Below are 20034 nucleotides of genomic sequence, written 5' to 3' on the forward strand. Positions count from 1 at the left end.
AAAAAAAAAAAGTGTATCTAAAAGCATATATTTAAAATACATGTCTATTTATCAAGTAAGCTCATACATAGCTTTTTTAATGTTAAAGTCGAAAGGAGACAATAAAGACCCTAATAAATGGATACATAACACTGTTTGATAATAAACAGGAATAGTTTAAAACACATGAAAAATGTTCAATTTTACTAGTGAATCAAAGACACAGAAACTTTAAAATTATGCAGTATGTTCCCTATATGAAAGTAGTCACAATATAAGGGGAAAACACCCCCTTAGTGAGGTCCAGTCTGTTATGAGGTGCCTTTCTGTCCACCCTATGCATTTGTGTTAGCTGGCACAGATGTGACCCTTTCTAACAGGGAATACGGTAATTTATACCAAGAACCATAGAGATATTTTTTATTTTTTGACATAATTCCAACTTTAGGAGTCTATCCTATGCAAATAACCAAAATTGCCACAAAGATTTTTTTTTAATCAAAGCATTATTTAAAATAGCAAACGACTTAAACCAAATGTTTAAAATTAAATGAAATGATTGATGGAATGATGATAGTATAAAATACCACAGCACTGAAGAAAATTTTCCCTGCAAATTTTAACATGAAAAATAATGTTAAGTAAATAAGCAGGATACAAAGTTCTATTTTCAAGTACAACATGAACTCAACTATACAAAAACGGGAGAGGAAGTTTAAATTGTGATGAACAGACAGTGTGAAATTACGATGATTTAAATTTTGTCTTTTATCACTTTTTGAATTTTCCAAATTTTCAGTAATAGGAAAACAACCATTTTATAATCAGAAAGAAAACATTTAAGAGTGATCCTGGGAGAGTGCTGGATGTTTGGGGGCGGGGGTAAAGGGGAATCAAGTTGCACTTTTCAGCACTTAGAGGTGGTTTTTCAGGTACCACAGTACTCGAATTTTTTTTCCTATAAACCAAATTCTTAGTTCTGGTTTAGTGGAGAACAGCAAAGAACAGCAAAAAGAAGTTGGATGTCATGGAACAAAACTAAAGACAAATCAGAGAATAATAAAGGAAATTTTGAAGAAGTTTTCCAGTCATATCTTGAGCTTTTAGGGCAACAGTTTTTTGGTGGCTTATACCTACCTGGGCATATTTACGAGGGCTCAAACTATCACTCTCTTCTCAAATAGCTTTTCCACTGGTGACTAGAAAGGCCCATATCAAAACCAAAAAGCAGGACAGCACAATAATCTTAGCTAAATTATTTAAGATAAAGGAAATACTCCTTCAGAATCATACAAAGAAGAGAGAGACAAAATGAATGTTCTAGCTTTAAGGAAGATGCCCACTCCCCTTTACTCTTTCCTTGCCTGTTTTAAGGGAGATAATGCCTGATTCAAAACATCGGTATGTCCAAAATACATATTTGGAGCTAAAAAGTGAAGGTCTGGTGTGACCAGAGAACAACTGATGAATGGACAAGGCAGGAAAAGGATGAGTGGTGAGAGGCAGGGACACCCTGGCAAAGGGAAGGGGAGGAGCAAGCTTGGGAAGCAGCCTGAACACATAAACCTATACAAAGCTTGGGCAGCTTTGAACACTTGCTTTTCATTTTCTTAAAAGTAAACTTTGAATAGGAATGAGAGATAGAGAGTGAGGCAGACAGACCAAGCAGACACTTGCACACACAACAAAACTTGAAAAATAGACTGAGTTTAAGTGAGTATATAAAATAAAAATTTCAAATATAAACTCAAATTTTAATTTTCCCATTCATTCAAAGCATTCAAAGCTTCTGCATCACTGAACAGCTTCAGGAGAGAGTTGTAAGCATTTCTCAGTTGTACCAATTCCTTTTTTTCTTAATTTTAATTTTTAAATTGCTGTGTTATTTTGTTTGCTGTTCCTTTTCAAATAAAAACCACCCCCGAAAGAAATCAGACTAATGTTTTAACAACTTAAGAGCCAGAAGCAGCAGTCCTTTGGGGGTACAAAAATTAGACAAGACTAAAATTAAAATATGGTATCACGAAGCTTACAATTTTAAGACCTAAGTAGCTATGAGCTATGTTTGGTTATTTTGAGTCATTTAAACTTTCCCAAGAGACTTTTTTGACCATCACAACTGACCAAAAAAAACTGTTCCCAACTAAAAGCAGACATACCATGTGACTCATCAGACTCAGATATTGTGTTAAACACACAGACCACTTGACTTCCGCAACCATGAGAAAACAGAAGGCATCCATCCCATTAAGATACCAGAATACAAAAAACTTTGAGGCAGGAAGGAAATTTTTATGTGGTAATGACCTTTATCATTAATACCTGAACAGCTTACTACCTAAGCAATGAACAGGACCACACCATTTTATTGACTTGTGATCTTTAGAACACAATTCCGGATTATTAGGAAAACAAATCTAGGAGAGGGAAAAAATACCTAAAATGGAATAAAAAGTAAATTGTATAGTTGGTTGTCATCAAGGATATCCTGTAATTCAAGTAAGCACACTGGCAAACACTCCCATAAATCAGTTTATAAATTCAATTCTATTTAGCAATTTTCTAGACTCTACTACAGGTCTAAGATTGCAAATTTAGTTCATCAAGAGGCAAGGCTGATAAAATCACAAAACTTGAATTCAATTTCAATTACAGAAGGTGGTCACCATTAAGTGATATACAGACCATCTTATCTGTCATTAAGTGAGAGAGACTATGTTATCTAGTCCATCTCCCTCATTTTATGGAAGTGAGGCCCAAAGACATTTAGCTATTTGGTGGAAAACCTTGGATTAGTCCATGTCACCTAACCTTCAGGTGAAGCTCCCATTCTAGCTGAGAGTCCACAGTGCAGTGACCACTCCAGGACACTGTACTACCCCTGCAGCAAAGTTGGATATCAGAACATTGATAGCCAGCGCTGAGTCCTGGATTATGTAGCATCTAATAGCCCTAGCACTCATGTCCATATCTAACACTAAGTCACTGCTTCCTATCTCACAGTTACCGATCTGTGGATCAAACAACTGGCTTCTGCCTGCTTTCTTCGGATGACCAAAGAATGACAATTTTATCCCAAACTTGCTGGAAACTAAAATATTATGACTAAAGGTTTCTTGAAAGCTATTAAGATTTCAATTACAGAAGTTGATTACCATTCAGTAATGTAGATTTAGTCTGGGACTCTACTTCTAAATGTATATTTAGCTGTGTGCCCCAAAGTTAGGGTCTCAAAATCTTATACAGTGTATGAGGTCATGGGAACTCCTTGTTCAGGACCCTTAGCATGAGGGCAACCTAAGTGTACATATATTCAGATCTCTGGAATATGCCATAGGTAGTGAATAACAGAGGGGAAAAAAGATTTCTAAAATATAAAAATGCACTATTTTCTTTCCAAACTGGATATCTTCTGCCCCATATATAAAAATAAAATGTTTCATGTAAAAATGTGAAAATATCAATAAGTATACAAATTGCAAAGTGAAAGTGACCTCACAATCCTACCTCCCATAATATCCAGTTTTAACTGTTGAGTGAGAGACTGGAGTTACACTCCCTGGATTTAAATTCTGGCTCTGCCACTTACGAACTGTGAGAACTCTCAGGGTGTCAGTGTTCTTATCTATAAAACAGAGATAATGACAGCATATGAAAATTAATAACTAATGTTTATTGAGTGTTTTATAAAGCATAGGCATTGTTCCAAGCACTTAAAACATATTAACTAATTTTAATCAAGTGACTGATTGATATGTGTTAAAGTCCTTAGAATAGTGCCTAAGACTCAGTCAAGTACTCATTAAATGTTAACTGTTGCTATGTCCTTCCAAAACTTTAATGCATAAACACACACACATAGTCTCAATACAAATGGGCTATTAATACAAATGTTTTAATACAGTTTTAATACAAATAAGCTATTGTGTAAACTGCTTTTTTGAAAGGTGTCTACGATCTTGTAGACACTTTTCAATATTAATACAAATGGACCTACTTCATCCTTTTTAAGAAGCACATGGTAATAATAGTTGCTAACATATAATGAGTTATTTTGTGCTAGACACTGTGCTTTATGTGTATCATTTCACTTAATCCTCATGACATCCTTAGAAACCATGTGTCACTCTTCTGATTTATAGAAGAGAAAAGTGAGACTTAGCTGGATTAAGTTATTTACCCAAGATCATACAGCTAGTCATGGTGAAGCCAGCTTTTGAACCCTGGTTTCTCTTAAACTAAGCGATCAGCATACTGTACCTTCTGTTAAGCGCCATAGTTTTAAACTAATGCCCACTAACAGATGTTTAAATGGCTTCCATTTTTAGGGGGTATTTTTAGCTATGCTGTAATAAACATCAAGGATCTCAGACTATGCACTCTTTCTCTTATTTCCTTATTATATACTTCCAGATGTGCAATTGTTGAGTCAAAGAACATTTGCATATAAAATTCTGATATACACGGCCAGACTGCTTTCCAGAGAGACAGTACCAATTGACCATCAATAGTTATATGACAGCACCAACACTAGGCAATGTCCATCTTTTTAATTTTTGTCAGTTTGATAGGTTAAAAAAAAAACTTTAGTTTTGCTTATACATTCCTTTGATTGCAATTACTTAAGCATATTTTTATATATTTTACGTAACTATTTCTTTTGTAAGCTGCATGATTTAAGACTGTTGCCCACTTTTCTATTGAAAAATTCATTCTTTGATTCCAACTATAATTGAACAATGTAACTATCACAGGCCATTTTAAATAGCTGATATCATACCATAATGCCAATATTTACATAATTTCTACTTATACAACAGAAGAAAAAGAGTGTGCTTTAGCTCATGCAGGAACTATATTTATTACGTGAGAAGTAGACACTTTCCTATAAATCAATAGGATCAAATCAAAACTACTGTCACCTGACTCGAAAGTTGAGAATGTAAGTAGAAACAGTTTTCCAAACTAAGATTTTCTGTTATTCAGATGTGACATTAAGACTTCATTGTTTATTTATTTGGACCAGCATATATCATTTCTTTTTAAAAATTAATGTCAGTTTACTCTGGTGTTTTGTTTTTGAGACAGTCTCCCTCTGTCACCCAGGCTGGAGTGCAATGGCGTGATCTTGGCTCACTGCAGCCTCAGCCTCCCGGGTTAAAGCAATTCTCCGGTATCAGCCTCCCAAGTAGCTGGGATTACAGGTGCCTGCCACCACGCCTGGCTGATTTTTTGTATTTTTAGTAGACAGGGGGTTCCACCATGTTGGCCAGGGTGGTCTCCAACTCCTGACCTCAGATGATCCACCCGTCTCGGCCTCCCAAAGTGCTGGGATTACAGGCCTGAGGCACCGTGCCTCGCCTCAATTTACTCTTTGACAGAAAACTTCCCAGCTTAGATCATGATTATGTGGAAATCAACTAAGCATTATCCTTATCTCCATCCTTATCACCACTGTTGTTGTCATGGATACCATTTATAAAACACCTTCTCTGTGCCAGGCAGTACTGTGTGCATTATCTTATGTAATCTTCACAACAACTCTATGAGGTAGGTACTATTTCTCCATTTTAGAAACTGGAAACCAGGGCACAGAGAGGTTATTTACCAGAGGCCTCTCAACTGGAAAACGTCAGAGCAGGGATGTGAACCCTGTTCACTCTAGAGCTGTTGTTCTAATGACCATGCCTACTTTTTACAACCAGAGTCAGTTAAACAAAGCTAAAGCCAAAAATAAATCTGTAGCTTCCTAAAGGCAACTCAAGATAATTACTGGTCTTCTCTTACATGATCACCTTATTTATTCTTAGTAAATCTTAAATGGTTTTATAATTCCTTGTTTTAAAGAAACTTAAAAGGATCAACTCGTCTAACCTTCTAACAAAGACAAGGCTGTGTTGCTGTGCCTGATTCAAACTGCCCTTCTTGCCCAAACAGCTCTGTACGCTTTTTAAAGAGTTTTATAAGCTGTTGGAAATCTATGCAATTATTTCAGACTATTTAAAATATGTGTTGTCTATCTTATGCTGTCTTCATTTACTTATCTAAATAGGAAAAAAGTATCAGAATGCTTTCTACATGAACAGGAAGACTAACCAACATTGAATGGCAGCCAGTCTTATCTCCATCCTTATCACCACCTTACCATGTCATCCTGGCGAAGATGCCATCACAGGAGTCAGGGTTGAAGTCCAGGTTTAAGGTGCATCTAGATGGGTTCCCAGGACGCCTGAAGTAGCCTCAAGAGGCCCAAAAGAAAAAGCTCCTCTGGCACAGTCTCCTAATGGTGACAAAGGAGTCCCTCTCATCTGCTTGGCAGCCTTACAATCAGAGCGTTCTTACATCTAACCTAATTATTTCCCACTGAAATTCAAACCTAATTCATTTATTTTTTATTCTCTATAAAAATGAAAAACATCACTGTGGCAAGTAACTTGCTCAATTTCTCACAGAAAATCAAGAAAAGGTAGCTGGAATCAGTACTGACTTTGATTCTCTTTCATTGCATAATCAAAAGTTCTTATTTTGCTAAGGGAAGAACTGCTTATCCGCCTCAAGAAAACTGTGAAACTGATTTGAAAATAACATTGCCTTTCTGAAATGTTCATGACTACTATATATCTTAGAATTTAGAAACAGAAACCCTTCATAGTACTTTTAAAGGTCTTTTTAGTAAAAATAATAACCATGGGTAACTTTTATCAAACACTTCTGTGTTAGCTACAGTACTAAAGGTTTGGCACGCATGCTGTTCTTTGATCTTTACAGTTCTATAAAGTAGGCGCTTCCCACATTTACAAATAAGGAAGTAGGCTTAGTTAAGTCATCATCCCAAAGACCTACAGCCAGTAATTGGAACCTGTCTCCCTAAGCTCAGAACCCTCAGCTATATGGTCTTTCATCAGACTTTTATTTTTTAAATGTGTAAGCTTCCCTTTTTAGAGTATGTTGTTCTAGAAAGCATCAAGCTCTTTATAAAAAATTGTATTTTTCTCATCTCTTTCATTATAAACCGTGTGGAAAAACAACCACCTCAAGGTTTCACAAAGCTAAAGAGAGTCACACTTAAGAATGTAGCAAAAAAAAAAAAAAAAAAATTTTTTTTTTTTTTAGCTCGCTGAAACTTCTGCCTCCCGGGTTCAAGTAATTCTCCCCGCCTCAGCCTCCTGAGTAGTTGGGATTACAGGTGCCCACCACCACGCCCGGCTAATTTTTGTATTTTTTCGTACAGACAGGGTTTCACCATGTTGGCCAGGGTGGTCTTGAACGCCTGACCTCAGGTGATCCACCCGCCTCGGCCTCCCAAAGTGGTGGCATTACAGGCGTGAGCCACCGAGCCCAGCCTGCAAACATTTTTTTAAAACTAAGGGAAAAAATGTGTACTAAGACTTAGAAGCATGAATATAAGCATAGAGCTTTTGCACCAGAAACAGTCCATTTTGAGACTCTGTTCCTTTAATCTATTTAAACATTTATTATCACAGCTAAACCAACTATTTTATTTTCACAGCTCTATAATAAAAAGATGCTCCTTGACTTTCAATGGGGCTACATCCCAATAAACCAATCCTAATTTGAAAACATCACTAAGTCGAAAGTGCATTTAATAGTGGCAGCAGAGCAGACATTCCCCAACTTACAATTTTTCCACTTTATGATGGTCCAAAAATGAGGCACATTCAGTAGAAATCATAATGACCTCCTCGATGGTCTTATATCCCAATAAACCCAACCTAAAGTTGAAAATTCATAAGTCAGGGACTGTCTGTATTTTGACATCTATTTGGGCAGGCCCCTCCTCTTTTTCCTTTTTTATCCTCCAAATTATTATACTTTTTCATATGAATTCTAGAAATCTACTTGGAAAGTTCAATTTAAATTACTGTTGAGATTTTGATTTGGTCCCTATCATCTTTTGAGAAGAGGAAAAGCATGATTTAAACTATCCAGCCTCAGCTGATTTCCGCTTCAGGGCTGACTTTAGCTACTTTGCCAAGGTATTTCTGTCAGCTAGGGGACAAGTATCCAAACTGAGAGTTAAGGTTTTTAAAGTACTTTTAAAAAATTGCATCCAAGCTTACATTGTGTTATTGATTATAGAAAACAAAATGAGATATTCAACAAACCTAGTAGATAGTATTTGCAAGACACTTAGGCTTTCAGGGTGACCAAATAAAGACAAACCTGGAAGAAGCCAACTAAGCTAATAGTTTCATCGGCTTTAGGTAAGGCTTTAGGTACTAGCACCTATCAATGTACCAAGCAATATGACAGTAGGAAGAGACCCAAATAGTAGGAGACATGATATGAGCATGCTAAGATCCTATAAAATTGTCGAAAAAAGAGTTAAGACTAACCCATATAAACAATTAGCATATAAACAATTAGCCTGGGTGGACCTTTCTGATACAAGCAGGGCTTTAGAACAGGGGAAGATCAGTGTGGGCTGCAGTGCCCAATAAAAACTAATAGATCAAATAGTTCAGCTCTAGCTTAACTAAATGCCTGGTGGTAATCAAAATTTAGTGACAGCTATTCAGAAGTCTGTGTGAAAAGAAATAGTGATTATGTCAAGTTGGTTTATAAATCAAGGCTGGGCTACACTTACAGCCTTCCAATAAAAGGGCAAAGATCCCATAAGCAAGCATCTCTTAATTGCAGCAGCTACTCTAGATCATATGCCTAAACTGTGGCCAGCACTAGATTAACCCAATGGGAAATCCCCATGCTTTGTGGCTTATAGGTTATTCAAAACCAGAATCTGATCCTACTCTCCTTATACATGACCTGAAAAGTCCCTCCTCCACTGGACTTGCATCCATAAAAACTCCACCCAGTTTCCTGACATCACGGAAATTTACTAGTCCACTTGGAAGACCTAGTATGTAAGCTTATCTATTTGTGGAAAGAGGCAATTCTTTCCAAAATTACTGAGTCAGAAATTTTTACCAGCTCTAGACTTTTTTTTTTTTTTAAGGGGAGAAAGTTTTATCTTTTTTTTAAATTTTACTTGAATAAACAGGATAAGCACTATATCCCCTTCCAAGGAGCAAAAAATACTGCTCAAATAGCTGGAAAAATTGGTCAGGAGGAACTGGAGTGGGAATTTGCTTTAAATTTTTAAAATTATATGCAAACTCCATGTTATTTAATTTTTAAAGAATTATGAGATAAGATATCTCCATGATTTCTTTACTCATTTGTCATTCCAGAAAACATTACTCAGGGTAGACAGCTCTTCCTTCCTCAATTATGTCCTTTGAAATGAACAGAAAACTTACCTTTAGTTGGTTTTAAGGCGGTTTCACTAAAATCAGGGAGTTAAAGACTATTTAACCCTTTGAGGTTCCTTCGAGTCCTCCTACTGCTGTGTGTGTGTGTGTGTGTGTGTGTGAGGCTCCTTCCAGTTTTCCTACTGCTGTGTGTGTGTGTGTGGCTCCTTCCAGTTCTCCTACTGCTGTGTGTGTGTGTGTTTTTTGAGATGGAGGTCTTGCTCTATTATCCAGGCTGGTCTCAAAGCCCTAGGCTCAAGAGATGCTACCACCTCAGCTTCCCAAAGTGCTTTATACTTTATACTTTTAAAAGTACAAATAATTACTCGTACTTTAAATTAAATCGAGGAACAAAGTGGGGTGTGAAGTTTTCACACACATGCCTCAGGACTCTATTTCTAATGAGATGATACACTGTAAATCATGAAACACTAATTCACTTCATACCTTATAGCTTTGTATTAAGTGAAATTGGGATAATTTGGTGGGTTGTACATATTTAGAAGTGAAGTAAATACTTCAAGAGTTGTGAAGATCAAACGAAAGAGGTAAAATGCTTTATAAAAGGCAAGACACTATTCAATGTAAGGTTATACATGCTTTAAAACAATAAATCTAAATCCAGGATAATGGTCATTTCTGGGACAGAGGAAAGGGAAGGATTACCAAGGTATCTTCACTCTACCTGCAATGTTCTGTCACTTAAAGAAAATCTGAGGTAACAGGGAGAGACTTGGTAAAGATATGCAGTAGACACATGAATGTTCCTTGTATTTTTCTCCATAACTTTGTGTATGTTTGCAATAATTCATAATATAAACTTCAGTTACTAGTTTATACTGTAATTTTGATAAAATAGAAATGACAAAGATTCCAAGGAATTTTAAAGGTTTCTTATGGATAATTTTTTTAAAACTATTTAACCTTATACATAAATACGGTATCTTGCTTTTTACTAACTAGTATCTACTCTCATTCATATAATCACCATTGCTTTTCTTCCTTGCACTTCCACCTTGCACAATTTAAATAACAAAGCACAACTCTCTCCAGGGCATGTGAACAAAGGGATTTCTAGGAGATGGGCTCGGTGGAAGTCGTGGTCCTGGGAACAGCTTCATAGAGAAGGAGAAAGCACAGGGACAGGCTGCCAGATTTCTGCAGTTGTGTCTTCAATGGGCTTCGTTATTTTGTTTCAATTATCATGACTTCCCAAAATACCAGAGAAACTCATATTTAGAAGTTTAAAAACCTATCCTATACATACTAAAATATTTCCAGATTAAATCATATAACATCAAGGATTTACTGCAAAATAATGCGAAGGGGAGTAGGTATGGGTATAGATGAATCAAGATTGGTCATGGTTTGAGAACTGTTTAAGTTGGTGATGTGCACACAGGGAGGTACAGTTTACTCTTTCATTTACTTTTGTGTATACTTAAATTTTTCCATAATGAAGTTTTTTTTTAAAAAATCTCAAAGCTAAAATAAATGATTTAAATATCATTCTATTAAGTCTTGTACACATTTCCATTTGTTAGGCCTATCCATGGCAAGGGGATCAGGGAGCCAGGCCAGGTTAGTCCTGAGGCACTGCTAGTCAGCTTGGTGCTCTTGTCTAAGTTACTCGGTCTCTTTGATTTTGAGTTTATGGATAAGATATCTATGTTCCCTTTTAGCCATATCATGATTATTGGATTTATAAAACTGGCTTACAGATATTGTATAATATAGTAAGAATTGCAAATGTTATAATGGTACACTGTGACCACATGGGAGTATCTTTCATCCCTCATTTATTTATTTATTTGAGAAACATTTAGGGAATGCATACTATGTGCCAGGCAGTGTCACATGTGGGTAGAATTCAAAGTTAAGTGACACAGAATCTCTGCCTTCAAGATGCACTCTAATCAGGCCGGGCGTGGTGGCTCATGCCTGTAATCCCAACAGTTTGGGAGGCCGAGGTGAGCGGATCACCTGAGGTCAGGGGTTCAGGGCCAGCCTGGCCAACATGGTGAAACCCATCTCTACTTAAAATACTAAAAAATTAGCCAGGCGTGGTGGCAGGCGCCTGTAATCCCAGCTACTTGGGAGGCAAGAGAATCACTTGAACTGGGGAAGCAGAGGTTGCAGTGAGCTGAGACCACACCATTGCCCTCCAGCCTGGGCAACAAGAATGAAACTCTGTCTCAAAAAAAAAAAAAAAAGATGCAGTCTAATCATGGAAGACAGACATATAAACAAACGAACAATAACACAAAGTAAGTATGATAATGGAGTGATGGAGCTGAAAATACCAAAAGGCCTTAGTAGTGTGAGACAGCAAGGAATTGTAAATAATTTTGTATGAAGGGGCGAGAGAAAAAGTGGCAGGAGATGAGGGAGGACAGGAAAGTAGGAACCAGATTGAGAAGGACCATGAATGTGATGCCATGGAATTTGGATGGTACCTTGAAAAGTGGTAAGGAAGCCATTTAAAAGATTTTAAGTCTGAGTATGATGTGGTCCAATTTACAATTTAGATTGTTGGGGCAGGAAGGTGGATTTGGTGGTTGCTGGCAATGTTTGAGGAATGAAGGAAGAGGGGAGGAATGGAAGGGAGGTTTACTGTAATTATTAGATAACTAAAATGGTCTAGCAGGATATGACTGAACTGGGGCAGGGTTAGCGGAGATTACTGAGATACTGTTAGAATGCCTTCTTGGGTTTGGAAGTAGAGAAAAGAAAACATAGTGAGTTATATATGTAATCATTAATGTACAATAAAGGTAACAAGTTCCTTCTTCAAAGTATAAAAGAGATGAGTTTGGAAATGCAAGTTGTAGGTACTCTAATATTTCTCCCTCTGTCTTTCAAGATAACATAAAAACTGCAGCATTGAACAATAGTATGTATTCATCATGAACGGCTTATGTGCTTCAAGCATAGCACCTATAGGTACTGAATAAATGTGGGTTATATGTGAACGTGATATATTATTAAACACATGAAATGGACTGGACCTGTTTTCTCTGGTCACTGCCACATAGTACAGATGGTAACTCCCTGCTGGCCAGATTAGTAGTGACTTGATAAAATGCACAAACAAAAAGAATTCTTTTTCAGGTGATTTTTACACCATTCTGTAATCTTTCCCCCCAGATTTGAAAACCATATCAGCAATGATCCTCACCATCATTTCTCAAAATAATGGAGAGGATAGTTAAGTTCTGGTTACTTAAGATTTAGACTACTCCTGACACGTAGACTCCAATAGGACACCTTTTTTTCTTACAAATTACATAGTGTCTTTTATCTGAGCTCCAAAAAGGGCAATTTTTTTTTTTTTTTTTGACAGAGTCTTGCTCTGTTGCCAGGCTGGAGTGCAGTGGCGCACTCTTGGCCTCCTGGGTTAAACCGATTCTCCTGCCTCAGCTTCCCGAGTAACTGGGATTACAGGTGTGTACCACTACGCCCAGCTAATTTTTGTATTTTTAGTAGAGATGGGGTTTCACCATGTTGGCCAGGATGGTCTCAATCTCTTGACCTTGTGATCCGCCCACCTCAGCCTCCCAAGGTGCTGGATTACAGGCGTGAACCACCGCACCCGGCCCAAAAAGGGCATTTCTAAAAGAAGTATCAGAGAGAAGCAATCAGTCAGTCCTCAGTGCCACAAACCACACGTACTTATGTTTCAATTTTCACAAAACAACAGCAATATTGTTTCCTCAAAACACATTATCTTCATTTGAATAAAGATAAAAAGTAAGGCACAGAAAGGTAGATTATCTAGACAATGTCCTGCTGTTAATGACTATTATTCTGAAATTAGAAAATTCTGCCTATCTTTTAACCATTACCTCCTTATACTTCCCAGATTTTCTCAGCAGTGAGGCTATAGTACCAAACGTCAAAACCTAGAAATCTGATCATTCTATTCCATACCCAGAACTTTATTAAATGCTAACACTCTGTTATTGACAATAATAAAAATAAATAATTCATAATTAACTATACATTATGTGGTAGGTAATATGCTTAATACTTTATATACATTATCTCATTTGGTTTTGATCCTCACATTAGCCCTAACGAGTGGTAAATAATGTTACTGCCATTTTGCAACAGAAAAAATGGGCTCAGAGATGTGTATGTTATAAATGTTATAAAACCAAAACAAGCCTGTCAACACTCATTAGCCCAGGACTCTTCCACTATTCAGTACTGCTCTCCCAAGCCACGCGTAGGTGGGCAGGTGTTTGGCAAGCCTTGTCTAGGGTCACACATATAGAAATGGAGGCACCATTCGGCTCCCAGTCCAGGACCCCTCCCATTCTGCCTCCAATACTCCTATTCTTCTCCATAAAATAAATCATAGCCACTTACAGGGATCAATAAAGTAGAAAATCTCCGCCCTTGTTTAAAAGAAAAAAGATAAACATACAAAATAAGGAAGAAAAAAATATCAAACCCAAACTGGCTTTCTCAACATAGCATAAAGGTCATGAGGATCTTAAAAAAAAAAAAAAAAGAAAAAAATCAATAAGTATTTCTGACACAATCAAGGCCCCAAAGGAACTAGTTTAGAAAATAATGCATTTCAGCTTTTTAATCTGAGTCCATTTTTGTTTTTCCAGTATTTCTTCATGTGTTTTACAGTCCACATTTAACTGCCAAAGTTTTCAGTACTTATCAGAGACCTGGCAAAAGGTTAAAGAGCATTTTTCTGTTCCCAACCCACACAGAAAACAATGCCTACAATCAATCAACACAGAATCTACTGTCAAGTAGCAGGCAGGTGCAACTTTTCTCTGCTGCACTGTGTGTGTTGGGGGAAAGAGGTTTTGAAAGAAACATTAAAAACAAACCACATTTGGGGGGATAATTTCTTCTAAGTGACTTACATCTTATAAGACATTTGGCTGTTGACAAGATGATCCCACCCTTGAATACACGGAAGTTGCACCCACTCTCACAAAGCAGATTCAGTCACCCCAGGCAGAAGTCTGGACTTCCCTCCAAGACAAATATGGAATTCAATCTGTGTGATGCCTTGAATGCAGCTAATTAATTTGCAATCCTTTATTATGACCATATAAAGGAGGGAAAAGAGCTACTTTCCCAGTCCTTCCTTGAGGGGAAATCAAAAGGAAAACAAAGCATAATATTTAAATCGCATGACAAAGTTCTTAAACTTTTGCACTAATATACACACCCTAGCTAATTCATCAGCATAATACCGTACAGCAGATCACCTCAGTACTATCTTTCCTATACATGGTCATTCCAACGCTGTGCTAATTCTACTCAAAACGGAATGGATAAGGAGCTATAATGTCTCATTCTTTTTGCTTAGCCATTTAACCCTACAATTTTTAGAGTAAATGAATTGACCTTAATTCATTTTATTATTTATATTTACTTACAGCTAAGTAAACAAATCACAGCTGAGTGAAAACTCTATCTAAAAATAGCCAAGAGCCGAAGCAGTAACAGCAACCTAATGAAAGTTGCTTTTTGAACCAATGAGAGCGTTTAAAATCCAAAATAAAGATTCAAAGGAGGAAAATATTTTTAACCTAAATCTAATGAGTACGGTGGCTCATGCCTATAATCCAAGCACTTTGGGAGGCCAAGGCAGGTGATCACTTGATGTCAGGAGTTCAAGACCAATCTGGCCAACATGGTGAAACCCTGTCTCTCCTAAAAATACAAAAGTTAGCCAGGCACGGTGGTGGGCGCCTGTAGTCCCAGCTACTCGGGAGGCTGAGGCAGGAGGATCTCTTGAACTCAGGAGGCGGAAGATGCAGTGAGCCGAGATCGTGCCACTGCACTCCAGCCTGGGTGACAGAGCAAAACTCCGTCTCAAAATAAAAAATACAAAAATAAAGCTAATGAGTAGACACATTTCAAATATGGTTAGCTGTCTCCCAAATAGCTGTAGTCTTTTAGAATGGCTCTATCTCAACTGCACAGTAACTATCCAAGCTCAAAAACCAATCGGAGTCCTCTGTGGAATATTTAAAACCATTCTCTACTAACTACCCCCCAAACATCTGCATATGGCATATATAGGAAATTGAATTACAAGCTATGAATTTTCTGAAATCCTTCAGAGGCCAGCATCCACTCATGAGGAACCAAAACTATTCATAATGAAAGCCTGATCCACCATACACTTCCATTAGGCAACTCCAGCTCCAAGTTTTGCTCCTTCCTTAAAAGTACTGGACCCCACCAACCACAATGAAAATGTATTTTCCCATTCTCTCATCATCACATTTAAAAAACAAAGTCTTAGGTGAATTCTTTTAAAACTAAAAATGAATTAGTATTTCTTCAGATACCTATGAATCTACGTCTAAAACTCTGCAACTAGACTGGCTGACTTTGAATCCCTAATTCCATTCCTGCTGGCTGTGCGATCTTAGACAAGTTACTAAATCTGCCTGCGCCTTGGTTTTCTCATAGATCAAAAGGATTGTTGTGAGTTAATATATGTAATGCACTTTGGGCAGTACCTGATTCATGATAAGGGTCAATTTGAAGAAATTATCATTATCATTATCACTGCTATCATCACTGTACCTTTACAATTACACTGCTAACATGTCCCTTTTGTCATCCTCCAATATGTGGAAAAATCTACCAAAAGATACTTAGGATCTCTCTACTAAGCTAAAGGAAGTAATTCATAGATAGTTTGGTCAGCAAGTTACATATTACAAATAACATCATAAAGATTCAACTAAAATCATAGTTTAAGATTCAAGCCAGGCATGGTGGTTCACACCTATAATCCCAGTAATTTGGGAGGTGGAGGTGGGAGGATCCCTTAAGCCCAGGAGTTCAAGACCAGCCTGGGCAACAAAGCGAGGCCCTGTCTCCATAAAAAAAAAATTTTAAAGCGCTGGGTGCGGTGGCTCACGTCTGTAATCCCAGCACTTTGGGAGCCCAAGGCAGGTGGATTACTTGAGGTCAGGAGCTCGAGACCAGCCTGGCTAACATGGTGAAACCCCATCTCTACTAAAAATACAAAAATTAGCTGGGCGTGGTGGCATACACCTGTAATCCCTGCTACTCGGGAGGCTGAGGCAAGATAATTGCTCAAACCCAGGAGGTGGAGGTTGCAGTGAGCTGAGATCACGCCACTGCACTCCAGCCTGGACGACACAGAGAGACTCAAAATAAATAAATAAATAAATAAGAATCAATCAGCTGGGTGTGGTGGCACACTGGTAGACCCAGCTCCTTGGCAGGCTGAGGTGGGAGGATCGCCTGGGCCTGGGAGGTAGAGGTTACAGTGAGCCGTGATCACATAACTGCCCTCCAGCCTGGGTGATGGAGACACTGTCTCCAAACTAAAAAATAAAAAAAGATTCATTTGGATCTCTTATAGGCAATTGTTGCAGATTTCAGGTAGCTCCTAAAGTCTTAAGATTAAACTTTTGAAATCACAGTGCCAAAAATGTTTTGTCTTCGAAATAATCCCAGTACATTTGGAGAGACAAATGCATCTACAACCAGGCGACAACACTGAAAATAAAATTGTAGCAGTTTGAATAGGGGATTAAATGAGTTAATTTTTTCCTGGGGTTCAAAAAAAGAAACAGCAGCAAAAAAGGGTACTTACGATTAAAAGTTGGCCGGGTGCAGCTGCTCATGCCTGTAATCTCAACACTTTGGGAGGCCAAGGTGGGCGGATAACCTGAGGTCAGGATTTCGAGACCAGCCTGGCCAACATGGCGAAACAACGTCTCTACTAAAAATACAAAAATTAGCTGGGCATGGTGGTGGGTGCCTGTAATCCCAGCTACTCGGGAAGCTGAGGCAGGAGAATCACTTGAACCCAGGAGGCAAAGGTTGCAGTGAGCCAAGATCACGCCATTGCACTGCAGCCTGGGTGACAAAGCAAAACTCCATTTCAAAAATAAAAAAACATAGAAAGGTCTGGGTTATGACACAGAACATATGCAACATGAATATGTCATGGTTATGAACATGTAGCCAAAAGAACAAAGCTGGAGGGATCATGCTACCTGACTTCAAACTATACTACAAGGCTACAGTAACCAAAACAGCATGGTACTGGTACCAAAACAGAGATATAGACCAATGGAACAGAACAGAGCCCTCAGAAATAATGTCGCATATCTACAACCATCTGATCTTTGACAAACCCGACAAAAACAAGAAATGGGGAAACAATTCCCTATTTAATAAATGGTGCTGGGAAAACTGGCTAGCCATATATAGAAAGCTGAAACTGGATCCCTTCCTTACACCTTATACAAAAATTAATTCAAGATGGATTAAAGACTTCAACGTTAGACCTAAAAACCATAAAAACCCTAGAAGAAAACCTAGGCAATACCATTCAGGACATAGGTATGGGCAAGGACTTCATGTCTAAAACACCAAAAGCAATGGCAACAAAAGCCAAAATTGACAAATGGGATCTAATTAAACTAAAGAGCTTCTGCACTGCAAAAGAAACTACCATCAGAGTGAACAGGCAACCTACAGAATGGGAAAAAATTTTTGCAATCTACTTATCTGACAAAAGGCTAATATCCAGAATCTACAATGAACTCAAACAAATTTACAAGAAAAAAACAAACAACCCCATCAAAAAGTGGGTGAAGGATATGAACAGACAATTCTCAAAAGAAGACATTTATGCAGCCAAAAGACACATGAAAAAATGCTCATCATCACTGGCCATCAGAGAAATGCAAATCAAAACCACAATGAGATACCATCTCACACCAGTTAGAATGGCGATCATTAAAAAGTCAGGAAACAACAGGTGCTGGAGAGGATGTGGAGAAATAGGAACACTTTTACACTGTTGGTGGGACTGTAAACTAGTTCAACCATTGTGGAAGTCAGTGTGGCGATTCCTCAGGGATCTAAAACTAGAAATACCATTTGACCCAGCAATCCCATTACTGGGTATATACCCAAAGGATTATAAATTATGCTGCTTTAAAGACACATGCACACGTATGTTTATTGTGGCACTATTCACAATAACAAAGACTTGGAACCAAGCAAATGTCCAACAACGATAGACTGGATTAAGAAAATGTGGCACATATACACCATGGAATACTGTGCAGCCATAAAAAATGATGAGTTCATGTCATTTGTAGGGACATGGATGAAGCTGGAAACCATCATTCTCAGCAAACTATGGCAAGGACAAAAAACCAAACACCGCATGTTCTCACTCATAGGTGGGAATTGAACAATGAGAACACATGGACACAGGACGGGGAACATCACACATTGGGGCCTGTTGTGGGGTGGGGGGAAAGGGGGAGGGATAGCATTAGGAGATATACCTAATGTTAAATGACGAGTTAATGGGTGCAGCACACCAACATGGCACATGTATACATATGTAACTAACATGCACGTTGTGCACACGTACCCTAAAACTTACAGGATAATTAAAAAAAAAATTAGCATCACAGAATGAAAAATAAGCCACAGACTAGCAGAAGATAATTGTAACACATAAAAACAAAGGATTAAATACAATGGTAATACAATGATAGCTATTCTTACAAAGTTGTTTCTATGTCTCAGGTACTATTCTGAACAATATACATGCATCTTGAATGCATGAAGAATTCCTATATAAGAAAAACACAAACAACAAAATTTAAAATGAGCAAAAAACCCAAATAGGAATTTCACAGAAGAGAAAACATAAATGGCCCATAAACATAATAAAAGATGCTCAACTACAATTCTAATCAGGGAAATAAACATTAAAACCCCAAAGAGATACCACTTCATACTCTAGCAAAAACCTAAAAGGCTGTGAATATCTAGTTTCACTGAGGAAGAACAATGGGAAGACTATTCACTGCTGGTGAGGGTATAGATTAGTACAACTGCTTTGGAGAACAGTTTGATGCCACTCAATAGAGCTGAACACACACATGCCCAATGACCAAGCAATTCCACTCCAGGTACATACTGTAAAAATACTCCTGCACATGCAGAATAGGAGACACTGCATCATAACAATGTTCACTAGAACACGAGGCTGAGGTGGAAAGATGGCTTGAGACCAGGAGTTTGAGGCTGCACCAGTAGCTGGGACTATAAGCATATGCCACTGTGCCTGGCTGATTTTTTGTTGTTGTGGTTGTTGTTAGAGATGAGGTCTTCCTTTATTGAACAAGCTGGTCTCCAACTCCTGGCTTCAACTGATCTTCCCACTTCTGCCTCCCAAAGTGCTGGGATTACAGGTGTGAGCCACCATGCCCGGCCAAGTTCTGCTTCTTAACCTGAGGTAGATACTTTGATGTTTCATTTTCCTTTATTGTACAGATATACTTTATATTCTCATATGTGACACAAGTCAAAATTTAAAAAAACAATTTAACGTTTATTCCCTTTAGATGAATGATGGGCAAATTTACATAATGAATTCATTACTGAAACAATGTATAGATTTCAGACTAGGAAAGTAACTATTTATAAAAGAAGAGCTTAAAACCTGCAACAGAAACAAAAACCCGAAACTGTAAAATTGAGTCAAACTAAAATTTAAAAAACAAAGCAATGATATAAAGTATCATTTGTCCAAATGTGTTCTACAAAACGCTTTTTTCTTAAATATGTCTGAGGGAAAACAGGTTCTAGGAGTAAAATACGTTTGAAAAATGCTGGGTTAAACAACTGAACCTATGAAGGAAGGAACAGAACTTCTCAAGCTCTTGACTCTGGAATCTTTTTTACACAGCAGTTAACACCATGCTTCTTCTTGGATTTGTATTTC

The 20034-nt window shown here is 37.7% G+C and overlaps 1 protein-coding gene across 3 annotated transcripts in view; it reads right to left on the minus strand.

Moving 5' to 3' along the window:
* The window catches only part of STK38L (serine/threonine kinase 38 like), an 80872-nt gene that overhangs the window by 38191 nt on the left and 22647 nt on the right, over positions 1-20034 (minus strand). The window contains exons 1-2 of one of the 3 annotated variants that reach the window (XM_055095817.1): positions 6125-6254; positions 3487-3604 (exon numbers count right to left, since the gene is read on the minus strand). The exons of 1 other annotated variant lie outside the window; for it this stretch is intronic. In XM_055095817.1, coding sequence (XP_054951792.1) covers positions 3487-3493 — 7 coding nt within the window. In that variant the 5' untranslated portion in view covers positions 3494-3604; positions 6125-6254. Of the gene's footprint in view, positions 1-3486; positions 3605-6124; positions 6255-20034 lie in introns of those variants that run through there. One more of the 3 variants, XM_008954293.4, reaches the window with a different exon arrangement.

This window comes from Pan paniscus, chromosome 10 (genome assembly GCF_029289425.2).
Source record: "Pan paniscus chromosome 10, NHGRI_mPanPan1-v2.0_pri, whole genome shotgun sequence".
Taxonomy (NCBI): domain Eukaryota; kingdom Metazoa; phylum Chordata; class Mammalia; order Primates; family Hominidae; genus Pan; species Pan paniscus.